Raw genomic sequence first — 20,045 nt, forward strand, 5'->3', positions numbered from 1 at the left:
TGATGTGATTGGCTGATTAGCTATTTGTGTCAAAAAGCAATTTTTTCCCTATAAAGTGGCCAAGTTTTGTCTCACTTTTCAGAGCCTGCAGCATAGTTGAAGCTGTCTAAACTATCTGTCCTCTGATTGGACAGTTTGATTTAAAATCTGGGTCACGGTGTGGGAACTCTGAGTTTGACATCCAGTTTTTGCTTTGTATTTGGGACAGAATGTTCATAAAAGCCCTTACATTTCTTTATGTCTTTTAGTAAATTTACATTTATTTTACTAATATAAATCTTTTCTTCACATTCAGGTGGGTTTATTTCACAAAGTAACAAAAAGTCTATTAGTTTGCAAGCTTATTATCTAATTTAAGATGATACTTTATAATAATGTTAAAAATACACACAATGATGAAGCAAAACTTTGGTTTTGCTCCCCCTTACTGGTTAATGAGGACGTATTTGCTACATGCCTGTACATTCTGATGTGGGATTGGGCTGAGTGCAATATTTTGATTTACTTTTGTATCCTTTAAAGAGTTTTCTGAAAACTTTCCAAAAGATAAAAACATGGCACAAAATTGGTTGAAGGTAGATTGAGGGGAGGAGAAATCAGTTTAGCAAAACATGAAGACTACCAGACAATTTTATTGACTTTAGTCAGCTAAGGAACCCCAACTGGAAGATGTTTATTCAGAACCTAAAAAATGGATATAATCGACCAAGCACTGTGATTCCTACAAAAATTTGACCCAGTTATATTGTTTTTCCATGAAATTCCACCTTTTTTTTCCAAATGTTAAGAAAATAAATGAATAAAAAACAGGATTGTTACCGAATACAGATAACATTTTGTCTACTTCATGCCTTACTATCTGCTTTTAGGGCAGATAAGATTTTTCTCTTTTTTTCAGTTAAATAACCTCCAGGGAGGTCTCTGTTACTGACTATAGTCAATATCAGGCTGGCAGAGGCTGCATTATCATATATCATCATCACTAGCCAGAAAGACGTCTGAAAATCCCGACAGAAGTTACATTAGCAGTATTTACCATTTTAGTTCCACAGAAAAGAAGTAGTTGCTCTGGTGTGTGGACATGGAGAGCTTTGATTCCTTTTAATTCTCTGTTGTGATGTTTAGTAAAAGAAAGCAAAATAAAAATCAAGGATTAAAAAAAAACTAAATAGAAAAAACTAAACAAAACATAATATTCACATTTAAATTTTATTTAATGTGTTTAATTGTTGGTTCTGCTGTGAAGTTATAGGTAAAGATAAAACAAAGGATTTTTGTCTTTGTGGCGCTGCTGTAGTGCAGTTACTGATACCGGTCAGGATGTTTTAAATGATGTTATCCAAACCCAGAGACATGAAACATACATCACCTACAGTAATACTGCCATGTTATATTTTGAGTGGACAGCAGCAGGGCTAATAGTTGCACTCATTCTTACCTATAGTACATGTCTGAAAATGGGCTGCAGTTCTGCTTTTAACCTGATGAATGATGAAGCAGACAGTATTCTAGCCTGAAATATACAAAGCTAGGGATAGATTATTGAAAGGCAAAACAAAATTTGCAGCCTCACATTGAAAAAGTGTTTCTTCTTTAAAGCTTGATAACTTAACACAGTCGGATCTAGTAGCTGTTTCAAAACTGATATTCTTTTAGGACTATTTTTACTAGCAAACTTATAGAGATTAAGTCACAATTAAATAAAGTTAGTGTCCATGTTATTCTAATAATATTTGGTCAATTTGAGGTTAAATGAGGTAAACTGCATTTTAAAATAAGATAAACAGTGCTGGGTACTAAATTTACACATTACACTTTCTCGATTAATTGTTGGCTTTGCTCTGTTCATGAGATCCTTTACTGTCAGATGTAAAGAATTAACTAACTTAAAATTCTAAGAAACGGGTAGTATTATGAGCTCATTTAAATTGCTCAAGTGCAATCAACTGGTATTATGTTTGATAAGCAGTCATGTTTGCATTATTTCGTGTTCCATTTCAATGCATTTTCAAACTTTTTAAAGCTCTTTTTACACATTTAAAATCACACACCAAATGGTACAGTGATGAGGTGCCATAAATTGTGTTTTTATTTTCAATAAGACCTAACTGTTCAATAAAAGAAATTATTAATATATTGGCTTTTGGTTACTTGTATGATTAGTTCCCGCAAAAATTTCCCTGGTGTTGTCTTTGTGGTTACTAAGGTCATGACAGAATTCTTGACCTGTAGTGATTTGTGTCCCTATTCATGTACAAGTCAACCAGAATTTAATTTATTCCTATGGCGCAACAGATTTTGCTTCAAGCATTTTGAAAACTTGTGGCTTGAATGGTAGAAATCAGAAAAAAGAACTAATTGTGTGCTAGGAAACTGGATAAACATGGTAGCAAACAAGCTGGCAAACTGCTAGCTTGACACTAAAATTACTAGCTAGAACAATAGATAAAACGACCTTTATTGCATTAAAATTATGGAAAGCTGTGCAATTTATGTTACAGTTAACCTCCACATCACTTATTGTCATTTAAGATTTCTATGTTTTTAATTTCATACCACAATTTCAAGTGAGCATCTAGGCATTTGAAACGTTTATACGAACAGTGACCTTAGCTCCACATGTCTTCTAATTGAGCTCAGCTGGCTCAGATGTGGTTGCATTAAACAGTGGATCCTCTTTAAAGCCTCTCATCTTTGAACCAGAGTAAATGTGAGCAGAGCTGAAAGTCAGAGGTTATTGCAGCACAGTAACCAGACATGCAATTAGAATCAGACAAAGTAACTGAGTAAACAACATCCAGTTCATTACCATGTCTTACTTTTTAGTGACAGAAACAAGCAACACATCTCACTGCTTCAGCTGCAAACAAAGCTGTCAAAGAGGGTCAGCTTGCAGCCAGTCTCCATTACAAAGAGATGACATCTCTGTTGTGTGCATTCCTGTCATCCAATTTAACTTGTGATATTTTCAGTTTGCAGCTTGACCCTAGGAGTGTAGTTTATGCCAAAATTATCTAGAAAACTTCTCTTCAAAGCAGTGAAGATGGTGAGTACAGCCAATCACACTAAAAATGTGACTGTTGGCAGATAGATGAGATGCTGTTGAGCATTAACATCTCTGAAAATATGGCCTGACATTTGTCTGTGAAGTGTGAGAGACTTTGTACTGTAAGTGCCATCCTGCCAAATGTGAAGAAAAGCAAACAGTGGCAAAGAGTAGCTTCAATACCTGCTGTCACTTAAGAGGTTACACAGCTATTCAGCTCATTATAGCAGCTGTCAGTTGGTTTTTGACTGGTTATCGTAGACAGCGAAGATAATGGTCATTTAATTTTATTCAGATCGCTCAATACATTAGATGCTCTAATATTTTCTGAGTATTAGCTTGTTGTGGTGGCTCTTAAATGGAGTTGGTAAAGGGATAGCTATATAATCCAGAGGGTTGGAGTTCTACTGGAGTTTACAAAAATTACTAAATTTGTAGAAAATTATGTGTTTGCTACAAAATATCCCAACAGCACTTAATATATACTTGAACTGAATCTATCAAATTATTAGATATGTATAGCAGAAATATTTTAAATCAAATGTAAACATGCCAACAATACTAAGTATTGTAAGAAAACCTTATATTTAACTGGCATGTACTCCCAGTATGGCAAACCAGTTATTTTATTGTGGTATTCAAGGCATCATCATGTCCAAACTGGAAAATTTATACATCAGATCTATCCATCCCCTCAACCATTGAGTCCCTTAAAGTTCATATTGTGTCTTTTGTTGTATTTCAACTTATTTTTTTCTGTAAAATTACAAATTTGTGAAAAACATTTATGCTGGTTTAGATGTTGTGCTGCTGGACTGATTTCTGATTAATTTTGAGAATGTTACTGTGGAGGAGAATCTCTTTTATGTGGATATTGAAGTCTCAGCATGAGTTTCCATGTGTTCATGTTCTCAACCAAAAAGGTTTACCTAGGACTGAAAGCTAAATGTAACACCCCAATGCATTCATGAAGGTTTCTGTAGGTTTTAACCACACTATTCTCTCTGATGCACATCTAATTTCCAAAAGTTTGTCAGCTCATTTTAATTTTTTCATTAGATTTCATCTATTCATGCTGTCCTCCTCAACATTCATTTAAATCAATTAAAAGGAAATTCAGACTGAATCCATTAAAGTGGAGCAACGAATAAAAAGACAAATAAGTCTCAGCTCACTTTTATTAAGTTTAATTAAGTCTTCTTGTAGTGGGAATGGTAGCACACAAAATAACTTTTAATCTATCCACGGCTTTCAGGGAATATTTAGTTGTTTAAGCCAAGTTCAGACCCAGATTCCTCATATACTGTCAGTTCAGTTTTTGTTCTTCTGGTTATTAAAGGGAGACAGGTAGTTGCTCCCTAAGACTCATCTCCCTCCAGACACCCTTCCCCTTTATTATTAGGATAATACAGAAAGCATGTATGCTCTCACCAACATTTAACCAAACATTTTTAACATGAAACTCTATTTATGACTCTTGGTTGAACCACCAACTTGTCTCAGATCTGTATATCTGTAACCACCAACATTTGTCTGTGATAGGAAAATCAGGTTTAAAATCTCATAGTGTGATGTAGGCTTCAGAGTAAATGCAGCTTTAACCCCAAACATCTAGGGGCCCATGTTAGGGCCTCTTTTGGCTGTTGATAGTTGTACACAGTAAACAGGCAAAACATCCTTTGTGCAAGACATAGCTTGAAGAACTAGCATTTAACTTTTAAGTGTAACACCTAAAATCTAATCTGCTATATAAATACAATGGACCAACTCCTAACATGATCAGATGACTGTTGTGCTGTTATAATATTTATGTAGTTTCCAGGCTTGTGAAAACGTGGCTTCTGTGTTTACAGAAAGACAGTTAGGGACAGGAGTGGGCTAATAAATGCAGCCCTCATGTAAGGTGCTCTGCTGAATTAACACCTGTAGAAACATTTGAAAAAAGTCAAAGAGAAGGACTGCTGTCATGGAAGGTTAAACATGCACTTTCATTTCATGCTGCAAAATGCTTCTTTCATAATCAGATGCATATCATGCTGACTGCTTTCCAAAGTCAGTGCAGAAAAAAAGAAGAAAGAAAAAAACCCTGTCTGAAAGCAGAAACAAGCTGCTTTTATTCTTCTGTGCTATATATTTCATCACAAAAATCTCCATAGCCTTATTTCCTAAAATCCCAAATGTTGTTAAATCAACCTAAAAAATAAAACAAAAACATAATTTGTCTATTCAGAGCTAAGAGATGACAGGTGGACCGAGGAGTGTTTGAGATAGAAATTATTCAAATGAGCCCAAGCAACTGTAATAAAATAACTATTCAGACAATTATTCTTTGTAAAACAGATTACTAATTGCTCTATGAATATTCTAATACTGTTACAAATGTCTCACGAAGGGAAGGAATCAGTCACTTAGACTCATTGTAATGCTTCAGCATAAAACCATCATCATGTATGCCAAATCTGCCTCTTTAATCTTCTGAGTAATAATTTAAAAATCCCATTACAAGAGAAAAAAAGGGTGGGCATATTTGTCATTTCACTTGAAAGCATGTGCTTGTGTGTGAGTGGACTAGGCACACATCCGGACAGAACAAGACGTGATGCGAGCTGCAGAACTGTGCGGCCCATTCATGCATGCAGAACAAGTCTTGCTCGTCAACTAACAGCCCTGCTGTTGCTCTTCTTTGTATGCAGTTTCTGCTTGTCATGAATTTACCTTTGCTAAGGTATTTAAAATTTGTTTGGAAGTATTCTCTGCACGTTTTAATTAATTCCTGTCATTGCTGCACACCTGTTCTTAGTTAACTGATTGCACACTCAGTCATCTATTATCCAAAACGGTGACACTAAACAAACAACCAGCACTAACTAATGAAGCTGCTGCAGAGGTTAAGACGCCTTTAAGGTTAATTCCAGTTTAATACAGTGTAGGTTTTTCCACTTTTTGAATATCCACTCATTTTGAATAAGATAACAATACAAGTTGTTCTAACACAGAATACAGCTAATAATTAAGTTAGATAAACTAGCCCATAAAGATGTGTACAGTTAGTTATACTGAATGCAGATGTTTCACTAGATTCATGTAACAATTGAGTCTGCTGCATTTTATAATTACCTCATTAGGGCACTTTTTAACAGCTTCTCAAGAACTGGTTAATGCCATTGGATTTAATAGAGCTGACAAGGGTGATTTTAAGTTATATTTATCAGCTTTCAGTTTGTTGTATTTAAGCTACCCCATTTGTATCCCTGTTGATCAAACCTCACACATTGCGAAGGATAGTGAGCCTTTAATTAATGTTAGTTTGTGTGTAACCCTGCTCTTTTACCTTAGTAATGAACCTCAACATAGGTCAAAATCCTAAAGGTTGAATGAACCAGAAATGGAGGAACCTCAGGGGAAGTCACCAAGCCAAGAAAAATAAGAACAAACAAGACAGAAAAAGGAGGCACGTTTGAGACTGCTGATAAAACACAACAGCATGTAAAAATGTTTTCTGGCCCTGCGCAGAGAGAAGAAAAAAAAACAATAACAGCAACAATACAACCTTCAATTCAAGTTGTTTGCCATCATTTTGATACTGCCCCCATGTGGTTAAAAAAAAACACACCGACAAGTCCTTAAGCTGTGCATTTGTTTAACACAGACATACAACCATGCTGCACACTAGCTGTGTTTCTATTACAGTTCTTTGCGAAATAACAGTGAGATTTCTAAAATTTTGGCAAAGTAAATTACGATTTGCAGGTGTTTCCATCCATTGGTGTTTAGCGTATTAGCCGTTATTCTTGTAAAATCTCATCCTGCAAGACTCCACTTCGAGGAGGATAGAGATTTTTAAATCTTTGTAAAACTTTACATTTTGCTGTTGTTATCAAGGATGGCAGTTATAATTTTCTCTTTAATTATTTGTAAAAATATTTCCTTCTCTGTCCCTACATACCGCGCCATCTTTATTTCATGTGATTGTCACTTTCAGTGACGTGTAAATGTGAAAAAAGTTTTCATTACACTATTCTGATATACTTCTATATCGACATGTCTGGAAAAACCGCCTCATGAGTGTAAAAACTTTTTAGTAATATTTGAGATGTTTATCAAAATTTAGGTGTTTCCATTGCCAGTTTTTTACTGCAATATTTAGGTTTTGAACAATTCTAAGGGTAATGGAAACGCAGCTATTCATGTTACATTCTCTTAGTTGTGGGGTTCCACAGGGTTCAATGCTTGGGCTAATGCTTTTTTCTATACATGTTTGTCTTTGGTAGTTTTATCAAACATACACTTTTCACTACTATGCAGATAAATTCAGTCATGTTAAAAGCATTTAAGTTTCTATTTTTAAAAACCAGACAAAATTTACTCTGGAAGGCATTATGTTGGCCTCCAGTTCTAATATAAGAAATGTTTAACTTATTCATATCAGGATATGATATGTGGTCTGTCAACCAATTTCTTTTAGATGTGACCACAACCAGACAAAAAACAAAAGGTGAACAAGCTTTTGCAGTGACAGATCCTAAACCGTGGAACAACCTACCATTTTAGATCAAGTCGGCTTCCACAAAACTGATAAAAAATAATTTCTTCTCTTAGGCTTCTTTTCAAACTCACCAAATTTGATCTTCCTAGCAGATTTTGCTGTAACTTTTATAATGAGACTTAAACAACAATAATTTCTATTATTTCATTCTGTGAAGCATTTTAGTCATCTTTAGTTATTCTTAAGTATGCTAATAAACGTGACTTAACTTAATGTATAGATATGTCCTGTTAACTCACAAAAAAAAAAACAATTATCATAGACCCTCTTCTTTAATCTGCATAATATCATAATTAAGAAAAAAGAAACATTTATCTCTTTAAGAAATTTTAAACAAATGGCAATCTCTAGCAAAAGTTTAACATTAGCAGATATTATCCAGCAAAGTAATGAAGATCATACCTATGTGTTTGTTTTCCATGTGTTATTTACATAAGTTGCCCATTAATTACTTTATTTAGTGTCCCTTTGGCATAAAATTGGCATCTGTCTTCAAACATATTATTTCAATGACTCTGATATAATGATCATATATGTCTAACTTCATGGTTTAAAATGATCATGTGTTGCTAAGTGTTTCTTTACACTTACTCCTTTCTAACTAGAATTTAATTTTGCTTCCTCCAGAAACTTTAATAAGTTACCAAGCACACACCAAGTACACCATTGTACACTATCAGCGGAGATGTCATACATACCAAACAGGGAGTTATTAAGCACAAACTGCAGAGCACGAACACTGCAGTGATGAGTGCTTAGCAACAAATACACTAGCAAATGTTGTGTCAAGAAGCAGACATCTCACATTACACCTTTCACTACATCTTTGGTTCTACTGAAGTCTTACTCATACGAACCTCAGCTGCAGCCCTCCACACCACTTCAGTACTCTGAGTTATTATGGTCAAGCAAAGCAGCACAGGATGGTGATTGGCAGGTCAAATTAATGTGACTGGCAGTGGCTACAAACATGCCCAGCAGTGTGCCGTCAACACCCACGCTTAGGCAGCCATTTGCCCTGCTCTCCTACTCAGTGTCAGGTCTGCTGCTGTTGACACATCAGACCTTATTTACTCAGCAAGGTCTTGCCGTCTGTTTGCAGCAGATCAGATGTATTTCCTGTCCTCTTACAATATCAAACATTGCTTAACTGGGCTTTCTGATTAGGCAACTGTAAACTGAGCTACACCTGTAGCTCGAGATAGACAGGGCCATAAAGTGAAGATGCTAAAGCACAATATATGTATTTTACATTTTCCGTATATCCCGTAGTTAAACAGACATGCACAAATGGATTGGTTGTGTTGGTGACACTCCCCTTTTCTTTTTTCTTTTGTTATCACTGCCACAGAACTAACAAGCTAGCACACAGGGGGTTACTGAGCAATAAGGGTTCAGTCGAGCAGGTTTCTGAAATCAGTTTCACGGACCAACTGGATCTCAATGAAAACAGGCCGTGGCAATGAGTGATGAGGTTGCCATGACAACAGGCAGGCTGAGCGTGCAGCCTGGCTTTGGTATCTTCAGGCATGCGGCAGGCAGCACCCAGACGGTTTGGGTTTTTAACCTCTTAAGTGGCAGAAAGCAAGCTGCAGTCTCAGATGGGGTAATGGAACGATGTGGGGGGTGGGCAGGAATAGATGGGTGAGGGTGAAGTCTGTGTCTATGTTAGGAGAGGGGGATTTTAAAGTCAGGCATCAGTTTAACCTTAATTTAGACCATTGATATGAGAAATGAAAAAGGTGGGTGTTTTTCTTTCTTTTTTTTTTTTTTATTACCATCCCAATCCAGCAATGGCCAACTACAGAGATATGAGAGGGACAAACAAACAGATTAAAATGTTGAAGAACATATACATACACAGACACAAACATAAAACAACCAAACATGTTCACCTTTCATAAACAATGTCAATCAGGAATTCTCAGTTGTTTCACACAGACCAGTGAACACACCAACAGCCACTCTTAAAATTAAAGAGGCAGCATTGAGAGTGTGAGGAAAGAACATGATGGCTACAACAATAGAAACAGCGTGGGGAGCCCAGAGAAGCACGCCTGCTACTGCTGACTGCTGGCATACGAACACTCGTGGAAGAGTTGGTTAAAGAAACAGATCAGACTGAGGAGATTTTGTCTTATCTGTAGAGACAAACACATGAAAGGCTACAGATACTCATCTGACTCTTACATGTGTTCTAAAGTCAATTATCATTCTGTTTATGAAGCCATTGTGTCAATTGTGACAGTAGGTCTGTGGTCCGGTACTGTGGTAGTTATTATTGGATTCCCATCAAAACAAGACCTCCTTTTGCAAGTGGGTTTTTCTTTTACTTTTTGCCCCTCTGTCAGCTCAGATACTTGTATAAACATGTACTTCTAGGTACTTGAGGACATAAAAAATCAAATTGAGCTAATGTGCACCTTTTCAGGCACGTAGGTAGTTGTGTAGATTAGGCAACAATGAACTGAAACATCACCTGTTTGAATTCAAATGTGTCATCTCTCTGATTAATGCTTCTGTCATCACCTAGAAAGGTCATGGCTTCACGGAGATATAAATTTAGGTCAAATGCCACAACAGTGCTTTTGTCTTTTAAAAGAAATGAAGAAATTAAAGCTGATGTTTCATCTACAGATACGTGATTCAATGTTTTGTCTTTAAGATTTGAATTATAATAAACTTTCTTTAATTCTAATACAAATATAATATCCTCACCATAAGACCTGTTTAGACCTGGTAAGAAAATGCACCCAAAGCTTTCCATTTGCATATGGATAGCAGTAAGAATAGATGTACTTAGATCACAAGGAAGACATTTTAAATCTCTTTATAGAACTTGATAAAGTTAAAAGATGTGCAACGCATTGCGGATGCACTTAGAACTCATCAGTGAGATTAGATTCAGAGACGTTTTGGACACGTGGGCATATGAACACAACTGTGTCCTAGGCCACATTGAGAGACCACTCATGTAATTGATGTCATTTGCATAAATGGAAATATAAAGATGTCTATTCATAAAGTACATCATTAAATCAGGACAGTGTAAACATCTCCAGTTGGTATTCAAACTGCTTTAGCTTGTTTTGTCCACAATGTTCAGTCATTTAAAGAAGATCCATAGATGATGGTTCTTTTATAGACTAGGTACAGGAACTGCTTCCTACTTCTTCCTTCTAACAGTGCAGAAATGTTGCTTCCTGTATGTTAAAAACAATACATTGTGGAGTGGAAAGTTGAAATCTGATTGTTCGCTTCAGATGCATGTGAAGAAATGGACTTCCTCCGTTGTTTAACAAATCACCCATGCCATGTGTTAAAGCCTTTTTAAATTCAGAAGGACACTCAAGCTCCATCAATTTTTTACTAACCACCCCAGCATGATATTAAATATCATTTCAGTTATTGAAGAGCACTTTACTGTTAATACCGTTCTCTCTGTGGTGTTGGGTGAACTGGCTGAAATCCCACCTTTACTTTGCATGGAGGATAACTCCACATTTCTCTCCCATAACAACTTGTCAGGCACCACATTAGTGCCCTGAAGGAGTTCTTTCCGGCACACACTCTCAACTCTCTTTCCCTTGCACAAACACCAAGTCCTTCCCTTGTGTCTAGCAGAGAATGCAATTCTCTACCGACACAAAACAGATGTATGCGTGTCATAAACAAGCATCCAGCTCCATCAGCTCAGTAAAGCCTTGTTAAAATCAACTCAATATTTATCTCTGTTACATTACTGCTGGTTCTTCTGTAAGCAAGATAATTGCCAGGAAACACTTCCAAGAAATTACCAATAAAGTCGGGTAGATGGGAACAAGGCAGCCGGACAACAATTTAGTTTCCGTCATTTCTTTTAACAGTTTAACTGGTTGTTTAGCTGTCTGTAATGCAGTTTTATTTAAAATTCAGTGGCTTTTGGAGTGATGTTTAGGCATTATATCAAGCTCAACTCTTACACTGTCCTAATTACTAAATACACATTTCATGTCAATGTTCTTTGCATATTTGAAGACTAAACCCTGCATTTTATTTCTCTAAAAGTTTGATGATGAATTGAAAAAAAGAGGCCAAATAACAGAGCAAGTTCTAGTATAACCCACCCTTACACCAACAAACGCCTCCCTTTTAGTAAAAGTGTAAGGTGAAGAAATTAAACAAATATTACTAATCTATGTTACAAACCGGCCGTCTAAACTCTGGAACTTGGTTTGTAAAAAGTCTGAGAGGGATTGAAGTGTAAGACAAATACATTCAGTAGATATGTTTTCCTTTGTATGCTGCTCCAGAGCTTATACATGGATAAAAGTGGAAAAAAATCACCTCCTCAAAAAATACCAAGCATTAAATTAAAGGTGTTTGTTTTTGTATCTCCTACTGTTATCTGGCGGGGTGTTATGTAAACCAACAACACTGCTTCCTTTGTTCAAACATCAACCTCATAGTCCTTCTCATGCTGCCACCTGTAAGTGAAGAGGAGGAATGATGTAATCGCAGAACATGAAACCAAATCCGACTGTGTTGCTCTGTTTTTAGCTACTAGATGTATAAAAAAGGTCAATTTCTGAGAATTATGAGCACTAAAAATATTGACTTCAGACAAGAGAATTCTATCAATGAAGATAAAACTAATGAAACATTTGAAGTTGGTTCTATTTTCCAAGAGTTGTTTTTGCACCTACCAAATCACCTCTAAAAAAGCATTCAAACCACAACCACACAATGTAATCATTCATTAAAATGAAATAGTTGGAATATTTCATAGGTTATATAATGTAGGTGTAGTCTTACCTGCATTATACAGCAAGCAGTGGAAGCAGGAAGGTGGGCTGAGAAGCTAGTCAAGCTAACAGCTGCTCAAGAAGGGAACCACCACAAACACCTCAACCCTCATAAACTTAGTTGGTTCTCTGCTTTTCAAACTGAGAGCACTTTGCTTGCTGTTTACTTCAAATAAGATGTCACGTTCAAAGTAAGCAATAAATGAATTAGGCTGTGTGGAATATTACAATCTTAGTCCCATGTGACTAGACATGTTTGCATTTTTAGACAAAACATGGGATGCATCATTTAGACACCTTAGTGATCCCCCGAGTGATCTCAAAATGAACTAAATACCAAACACATTGTTTTACAATGTTTACTCCATGAGTGACTTGTTTTTAAGAACATTATTGCTTATTTTAGCCTCTTTCCATATATCAGGTTGTACAACACAATTAAAGGCAACTCCAGTAAAAGTGCAATGTGCTTTTGGGATGAAGTAAAACCTGAGTAGACTAATCTTCCTTCTTGTGAGGGACATGAATCTAATTTTGACTTTTGATAGGTGCAAAACTTTTGATAGGTGCCCACATTACACTGGAGAATGTAATGTGGGCATAAGCCATTAATCAGACTATGCTCTATGACATGCAAACAGGAATCTAAATATATGTGTAACCCAAACAAATACCATAATTACTATCCCCTTCAGATTGAAGTAGTCTGAATAATGCTGTCCATAACTACTTATAAGAAATGAACACTACCTCACCAAAAAAAAAAAAAAAAAAACCCTTTAAGGCCTGTCTTCATCATGCCTCAGTATGTATTGTAGACCATCGGAGAATTACAACAGTCTAAGAAGTACAGATGTCTAAAAAATTCAAAATAAAGCATGAAATCTAATTGAATCTACTAGAAATTCAAATTAAAATTTGCTAATGGATTTTATTTATTGGGGTACTGATGCTGAAGATATTAAAAGCAACCAAGCAATACTAAAAACAAATATAAGCTTCACATTAGTCACATGATATATGTAAACTGAAAAATACACTTGAGACACTGATTTTATGAGCTTAAGTTAAATGCATATTTACATATAACCACAAGAGCTGCAGAGACTGAAACCTTCAGGCAACTAGACCTCCAGCCACACCCTAGTCAGTGATGTCTCAGCAAGCATTTTGCCTCTTACAGCGGAGGCTGGACGAGAGAAGCTCTGTGTTTGATGAAAAGCACTGACAGTCAAACCTGCTTGGCTGTGCAAGCTTTCTGTCTTCAGGAGGGCTTTTGTGTAGCTGTTTGCCTTGATTTCCATTTACACAAGATGACATCATTGCCTGTAGTCTTTGACTCTAGTGTGTCAGTAAGTAAAAGATTTGCTGCCCATTACCCAGAATTCATTTGCAGCCTAAGGCCAGCTTAGCAGAGCTCCTGTCTTTCACTAGTGGTAGGATCAGAAAGCATAGAGGCAACTAATTCAGAAAGCTATTTTAAAACGTCAAAACTTTGACTTTATTAATACATTAAAATGATATTATCATGGAATAATTTTGTTTATGTTCTATTGTTGTATTGCAGCTTTAATCCTGAGTTTTTCTAGAATAAAAAATATACATAATTCCAGCTTTCTTTTGCCAATTCACTAAAAATGCAATCTTTGCTGAATTCTACTCTAACCAACTTTTTTTTTTTTTAAGGGGAAGATTAAAAAACAGAAGAACAAAGATGCGAATGGTGGCCTCTAAGTTCGCATATTGTATTCCCAGCATGAGGTACTACTACAAATGTCTTTTGGTATTATTCTAAATAATAGCAGGAGTTGGTGAAATGACATTTTATAAAGCTGCAACTCGTTGCAAAGCATTTTGGAAATGCCAGACATAAAATGCATGCTGAAATGATCCCAACCACATCTAGGCTATAGCTTGTTAGATTCCAAAAATCTCCTGTGAGTAGCCTATATATATCCCCTGTTGAACCTTCACTGTTCACTATAAGAGGAAAATCTCCTCATTTGGAAATGTGATAATAACAATCTGTTTAAAATCCGGCTCCAAAAGAAGAAATTTAAATTGGTGAAATGAGGAAAATACCAGCCGTTACAATTCAAACTACATGAATAACTGTAGAAACTTAAAGGAAACTTGGAAGACTTGCTACAGTGTGAGCTGTGGTGTGTTTTTGTGAATGAAAGTGGGGTATAAGCGGGGTTTTAAGTGTTGGAGAGCTCCAGACGCAGCGGTGCGCCCTTACCCGCGCTGCCCTGGAGGAGTATGGATCCTCGAATAGATTCCAGATCACCGGCTGCCACTTCCTCCATAAACTGACATTCCCGTCGGCAGCCACGTCCTCGATGCCGAGTCTCTTCCCCATCTCGTCGTCCTCGTCTCCGTTGTCCACGTTGAGCTCAAACACGTCCAGAGCCTCCTCCGCGTCCCGGTGCTGTCGGTATGTCATCCAACAGCAAGGCTCCACGTCCGTTTCATCGATGCCCCAAAAGGAGAGTTCTTCTTCGAAGAGAGGTCCGCACACATCCGCCGGGCAGTGGAGCTTCCCGGTGCGGTAGTAGTTGAGCACGTAGGCGAAGACACCCGGGTGGCGGTCGAAAAAGTATTCGTTGGTCCGCGCGTTGTACTCGATGAAGCCAGGGACTTGTTGCAGCTGATCCAGCACGGAGTCGATGTCCGAGTCGGAGGCGAGCAGGGCCAGTCGCGTCCCCGGAAGGGTCTTCAGGGTGGTTTTGTAGGTTTCGTGCCTGGTGCCCCCGACGTTGAGGATTATCCTCTCGTTATCGTCAAACTTACCCATCGCTCTGTATCAGACATGACTTGATTGAAAGCGGAGGAAGTTAGGGAGTGCAGTCCAGAGGTAACGGCGAGCCCGACGCGCACACACCCACAGTCCTGTTGAAAGAAGCTCCACGATTTTGGACGTGGTGCGCAGCATCTCCGCTTTCACTCATCCGTTTCTTTTGTGGCTGTTTTGGGGGGCCATAAAAATGGCCATCGTTTGTCCAGGAATGATTCCAGAAAGATGAGGTCGTCAGCTTGTATTCCACGATCCGCTCCGACAGTCGATGATGCTGTGAAGTGTTGAATGATCTCAACCGGTGGTTCCAAACAGACTGCGCTGCAGCTGATGTTGCTGTTGCGCGTCTCCTGCGTCCCTGCCTTCTCCAAGACGCACAACAGCTCGTCAGCGTCGTGCACGTTACTTAAAAATATGTTACGCGATACCTAGATTCATTTTTTAAAAAACAATATCGGCATCAATGTAGCTTATCCGAAAAGTAACCCAATACTTATCCTTCGTCGTTTTGAGCTGAAATCCAAACGCCTTTCCTCTGATCTTTGTCTGAGCACAAATGAAAAAGCAGCTACAGGGAAACAGATCAGCGCCCCTCTTCAGCGCTGTCGTGATTTTGACTCTGCCAAATAATCTGAAGAGGAAACGTTCACCCCGATAAAGCGATTTCCTAGATTAAAAAGTATAACTAATTTTCTTTAACCATCAACAGGTCATTCCCGTTCAGTTATTGCCATTTCTGAAGCAGACCTACCACGATTTGTGTTTATTACCAAAGAACATGTCCTTTCAGCATCACACTGCTTTGTTTTGAAGCATTAAATACTCACATGCACATTTTTCTTCAGAATCCTGTGCACACATAGTGAAGATAAGTCCACTTAAAAAAAAATGAAAGAAAGAAAAAAAACATCTTTTAGCATCACTACGTGACCCCAAATGACGAACCATTAACCCTGACAGCATGTGGCAATCACACTTCCTACTTCCCAACAACAGCAATAATGTGGTACTCTAATCTCTTCTTGATCACTTTAATTTCTAGAGTTTGGTCACTTTCATAGGGTATTCTAGAGATTGTCATGGCTATGTGTTTCTAGTTTTGGACAAATATTTAAACTTTTAACTGTTAAAGAAGAAACGAATCCTTTGGGGTAGAAGTTGCAGGAGTTTGACTAACTGCTGGCAACCCAGGGGGAGGGTGGCGGTGGTGTGGGGGTATCTGCTATCATCAGTAAGGAAAAATTAAATTTAAATAAATAAATTTGTAAAAAGAATCTATAAGGATAAATTACTTCCTATACCTGAAAAGCTGAAGAAGCCTCTGGCTGAAAGTTCTTTTTTTTCCCCACTATGGAGTGATATGGAGTCTTGAGCAGCTTTTGTAATGTTCTTCCTCTGGGGGATTCAGAGTAGAGTACTCCCAAGCACAGAGCCAGCTGTCTCCATCACTTAGTCCAGTTTATTTGAGTCACTGGCTCTGATGCTTTTGCCCCAACAGGTACAAAACAGATTAAACTCTACAAGGAATGCAGCATCTTGTGGCAAACTATCTGTTCTGTCCCTTCTTGTTCATGATTAGTGTTGGAAAATTCTGTCAACCTGAAGGGCCATCATTTGACATGTTACCACATCATGAGGAGGGATGAGTGACATCTTTAGGGGATCTCGGCACAACTAAGTCAACAGCCACGGCAGGAAACTTTTCCATAATGACATGCATAATTATTTCCTGGTAGGGCTGATTTGTTTATTGTCATCAAATGTGCTTTTGTATTTATAGTCTGGGTTTCTAATGAATGAATGAATTAAAAATAATAAACAATATTACTGAATAAATAAAAATGACAAATTTAATACATTAATTAAACTTTGTGAATGAATGAATTTTAATGACTGTTTTCAGTAATATGTATTTTGTTGTAACTTTTATTGGCTTGTCAGCATTAACTGGGTCTAAATGGTTAGAAGGAAATGAATCACAGCCTCTCAAGGTGCTGTAATGAATTTATTAATCTATTAACAGCTTCAGTGTGCAGACTCGCAGGAGTGTTCCATTTAAAGTGACAGCTGTATTCCCAAAGTGCTTTTAGGTGGAGGTTGAATTAATGTTTCGAACCTTGTGATTAGTGATAATTAAAGCCGAAAGGCCTTTTGCTCACTTCAGCAACATTCAACAAGGAACTAAAGAATAACCCAAGTGCAATGTGGACTTACACTTTAGCACAGAGGTTAACTTCTAAAGTCATATTTGTTCTCTTGTGAATTATAGTCTGTGGTGGCTTACAGTAAGGAAAGTGGTGGGAAGATAAGCTGGAACAGAGCTGAATGTTAACATAGACACAAAGGCTTCCTTCAGATTATGTGAGTTACATTTTGCTACCATTGATGCCTGCTTATATCTATTTAGGTTTTTACAAACTTACACAATCAATGTCAAATTAGCCATCAACAGTTCTGGTCCAGACAACTCTCAGCTGTCTTTAATAATGAATAAATTTTTAAATGTGATGAGTTAAAGATAATCCTTATTGTCCAGCTGTTATGACCATGTGAGACGTCTTCAGTAAGTAAAAGTGAATTTGAATAAACTGTATAGGGTTTATGTAGTAGGATATATCCTTTAACTTCAGTTTTAACAGTTTTCGAACGCTGCCTTCTTTCACCCATGTGAAATGGTCAGAAATCTTAATAAAGGTCAATACATGTAAAATTAAGCTAAGGACTGGCACTATCATACCTTCAGTTGTGATAAAAGAAATTTGTAAATGCCTAATAGGGCTAATGGTTAAAAAGTTCAAATTGCTTCCCCTAACACAAAATCTTGATCATATTTTAAATATTTTATTCTTCCATCTTCTATCACTTCACTCTTTGTTGACTGTTGGCTTTCCTGTAGTTCCTGGAACTTTCAGAATGCTAATCAGAACTTTTTATTATCAGGCTTATCTCAAGTGGAACCAGCTTCCAGTGTGGGTTCAGGATACAGACACTCTACCTTTGAGATTAGGCTTAAACCTGAATTAATTCTGAGTTATACAGCTTGGAGGTTGTTCATAATGACAATGGCTTTGAGTAACACGCCTACCCAGGTTATCAGCAGATGATGTTACAAACTTAAAGCCATAACCTTAAATTAACTCAAGGATGCTGCCTTACATATGTCCTCTGGCAAATCCTTGTGGCTGGATGAAATTCCCCCTGAAGTTTACACCACTTTTGGGGATAGCTTAGGCTTTTAATGTTTAATATGAATCAAGATTCCTTGGATCAAGGCCATTTTTCTAGGGATGTGAATATAGCAATTATCACTCCTGCTTAAAAAAAAGGCAAAGACCCATCAGACAGCATTAACAATTCCCACAAACTCCTTGATTACCATTTCATTTTTGAAAGAAGCCTAGCATCTGAATATTTATTTAAGATGCTTGATCATTTTAATGTTTTTCTTTTAAGGCTATTCTTTACAGAAGGCAGGAGACTGGAATAACACAGTCCTTGCCTATAAACAGAATTGGAGCACAGAAAACAAACAGCATCCAGATGTAACCTCGGGGTGGGTGTACAGTGATACGTGTAGCACGTAGGGGCTCCAATTATGAGGCCACAATGGTCAGTGTGGGTCAGACACATGCCATTTTATTAAACATAACTAAAACCTTAAAACACAGCGATGAAAGACAAGATGATAGACAGTAGAGCTCCGGCCGAGAACCCAGACACTCACCATGGCGGGACTGGGGTTATACTACAAACAAAACATAAATCCAATTACTTCCAAACAAAAACACCATGCTAGAAACTGCGTGCACCACAAACCAAATCACAGTCTAAGTGAACTCCCAGTCCCAGACAACACCAGTGAGAGAAGGACGCTCCAGCCGCAGCACTAGAAGACAGGAGGAGACAGTGTTAAAAAGCTAAAACCACTTAAATGAATTACTCTAAAATGAAATAAAAAGGATAAACCAAACCATGTAAAATCAACTAAAACAAACGGCAGCCAGTGCTGTCCCTAAAAACAAAACACATAAAACATTAAGCTTCTTGTCACAGCTTATGGCAGACCCACAATTAAAAATCATAAGACAGTACAAGAAACACAACAAAAAGTTCATCTCACCAGCAGGCCAGGGAATCAACGCTCATAGTAGAGCTCGCCCGCTGGGTTTAAGTAGTCTCGCCCTTCAGTCACACCTACATCAATCTGTCCCTCCTGATTGCTACCAAGCTCCGTGAATCCCTTCCAGCCGCTGCAGCCCTCTAGAGGCCAACTGCTACACAGAGCTGGAGTCACTATTTCCCCTCCTCCCCTTCTCATTCTCTCTCTGTAATATCTTCACTAAAAATAGAGCAGCCAGATTGCTGATCTTTATCGGAAACTGGAGGGGAAAAAGAAAAAAAGTCTATTAGAAAGCCAAAGTCCTTGCTCGGTCCATTTTGCCCATGTAGAGCCACAGGATCAGTCCCAGAGGGAGATAGAGGCGAGACACACTGTCTTGGGTGGTTTCCACAAGAATTCTTGGACTTAAATATAGTTGTGTACAACAAATTAATTTTAATTTGACCTACAATGAACAGAAAATATAATAAAAAAAATATTTTTCCAAGTTATTTAATGAAGTTGGAACTGACTTGAAAGAAAAAAACAGAAGGACCAAAGAGAGAAGTATACAATGTTCCATGATATAGACTCAAGTGAGTCTAGATGATGATAGTTGCTTTCAATAAAGCACAAGACAGTGGTCTTGTCAGACAGGCGGGGAGAGTTCTCTGCCCTTTGAGTCTGAACTTTCAGTACAGCTCTGTACACACTGTCTACTGGATTTATATCTGATGAAGCACAATACCTCTGCCTTCCTCACAAAGCTCTGA

General features: G+C 37.6%; 1 protein-coding gene across 3 annotated transcripts in view; it reads right to left on the bottom strand.

Annotated features, from left to right (window-relative positions):
* kcnc2 (potassium voltage-gated channel, Shaw-related subfamily, member 2) overlaps positions 1–15,769 on the bottom strand; it is a 93,662-nt gene extending 77,893 nt beyond the window's left edge. For 2 of the 3 annotated variants that reach the window (XM_041977731.1, XM_041977729.1), the window contains exon 1: positions 14,619–15,768. In XM_041977731.1, the coding sequence (XP_041833665.1) occupies positions 14,619–15,173 (555 nt within the window). In that variant the 5' untranslated portion in view covers positions 15,174–15,768. Of the gene's footprint in view, positions 1–14,618 lie in introns of all 3 variants that reach the window. The other variant, XM_041977730.1, reaches the window with a different exon arrangement.
* Between the last annotated feature and the right edge of the window lie 4,276 nt (positions 15,770–20,045).

The sequence above is a fragment of the Melanotaenia boesemani genome, chromosome 23 (assembly GCF_017639745.1).
Source record: "Melanotaenia boesemani isolate fMelBoe1 chromosome 23, fMelBoe1.pri, whole genome shotgun sequence".
Classification (NCBI taxonomy): Eukaryota; Metazoa; Chordata; class Actinopteri; order Atheriniformes; family Melanotaeniidae; genus Melanotaenia; species Melanotaenia boesemani.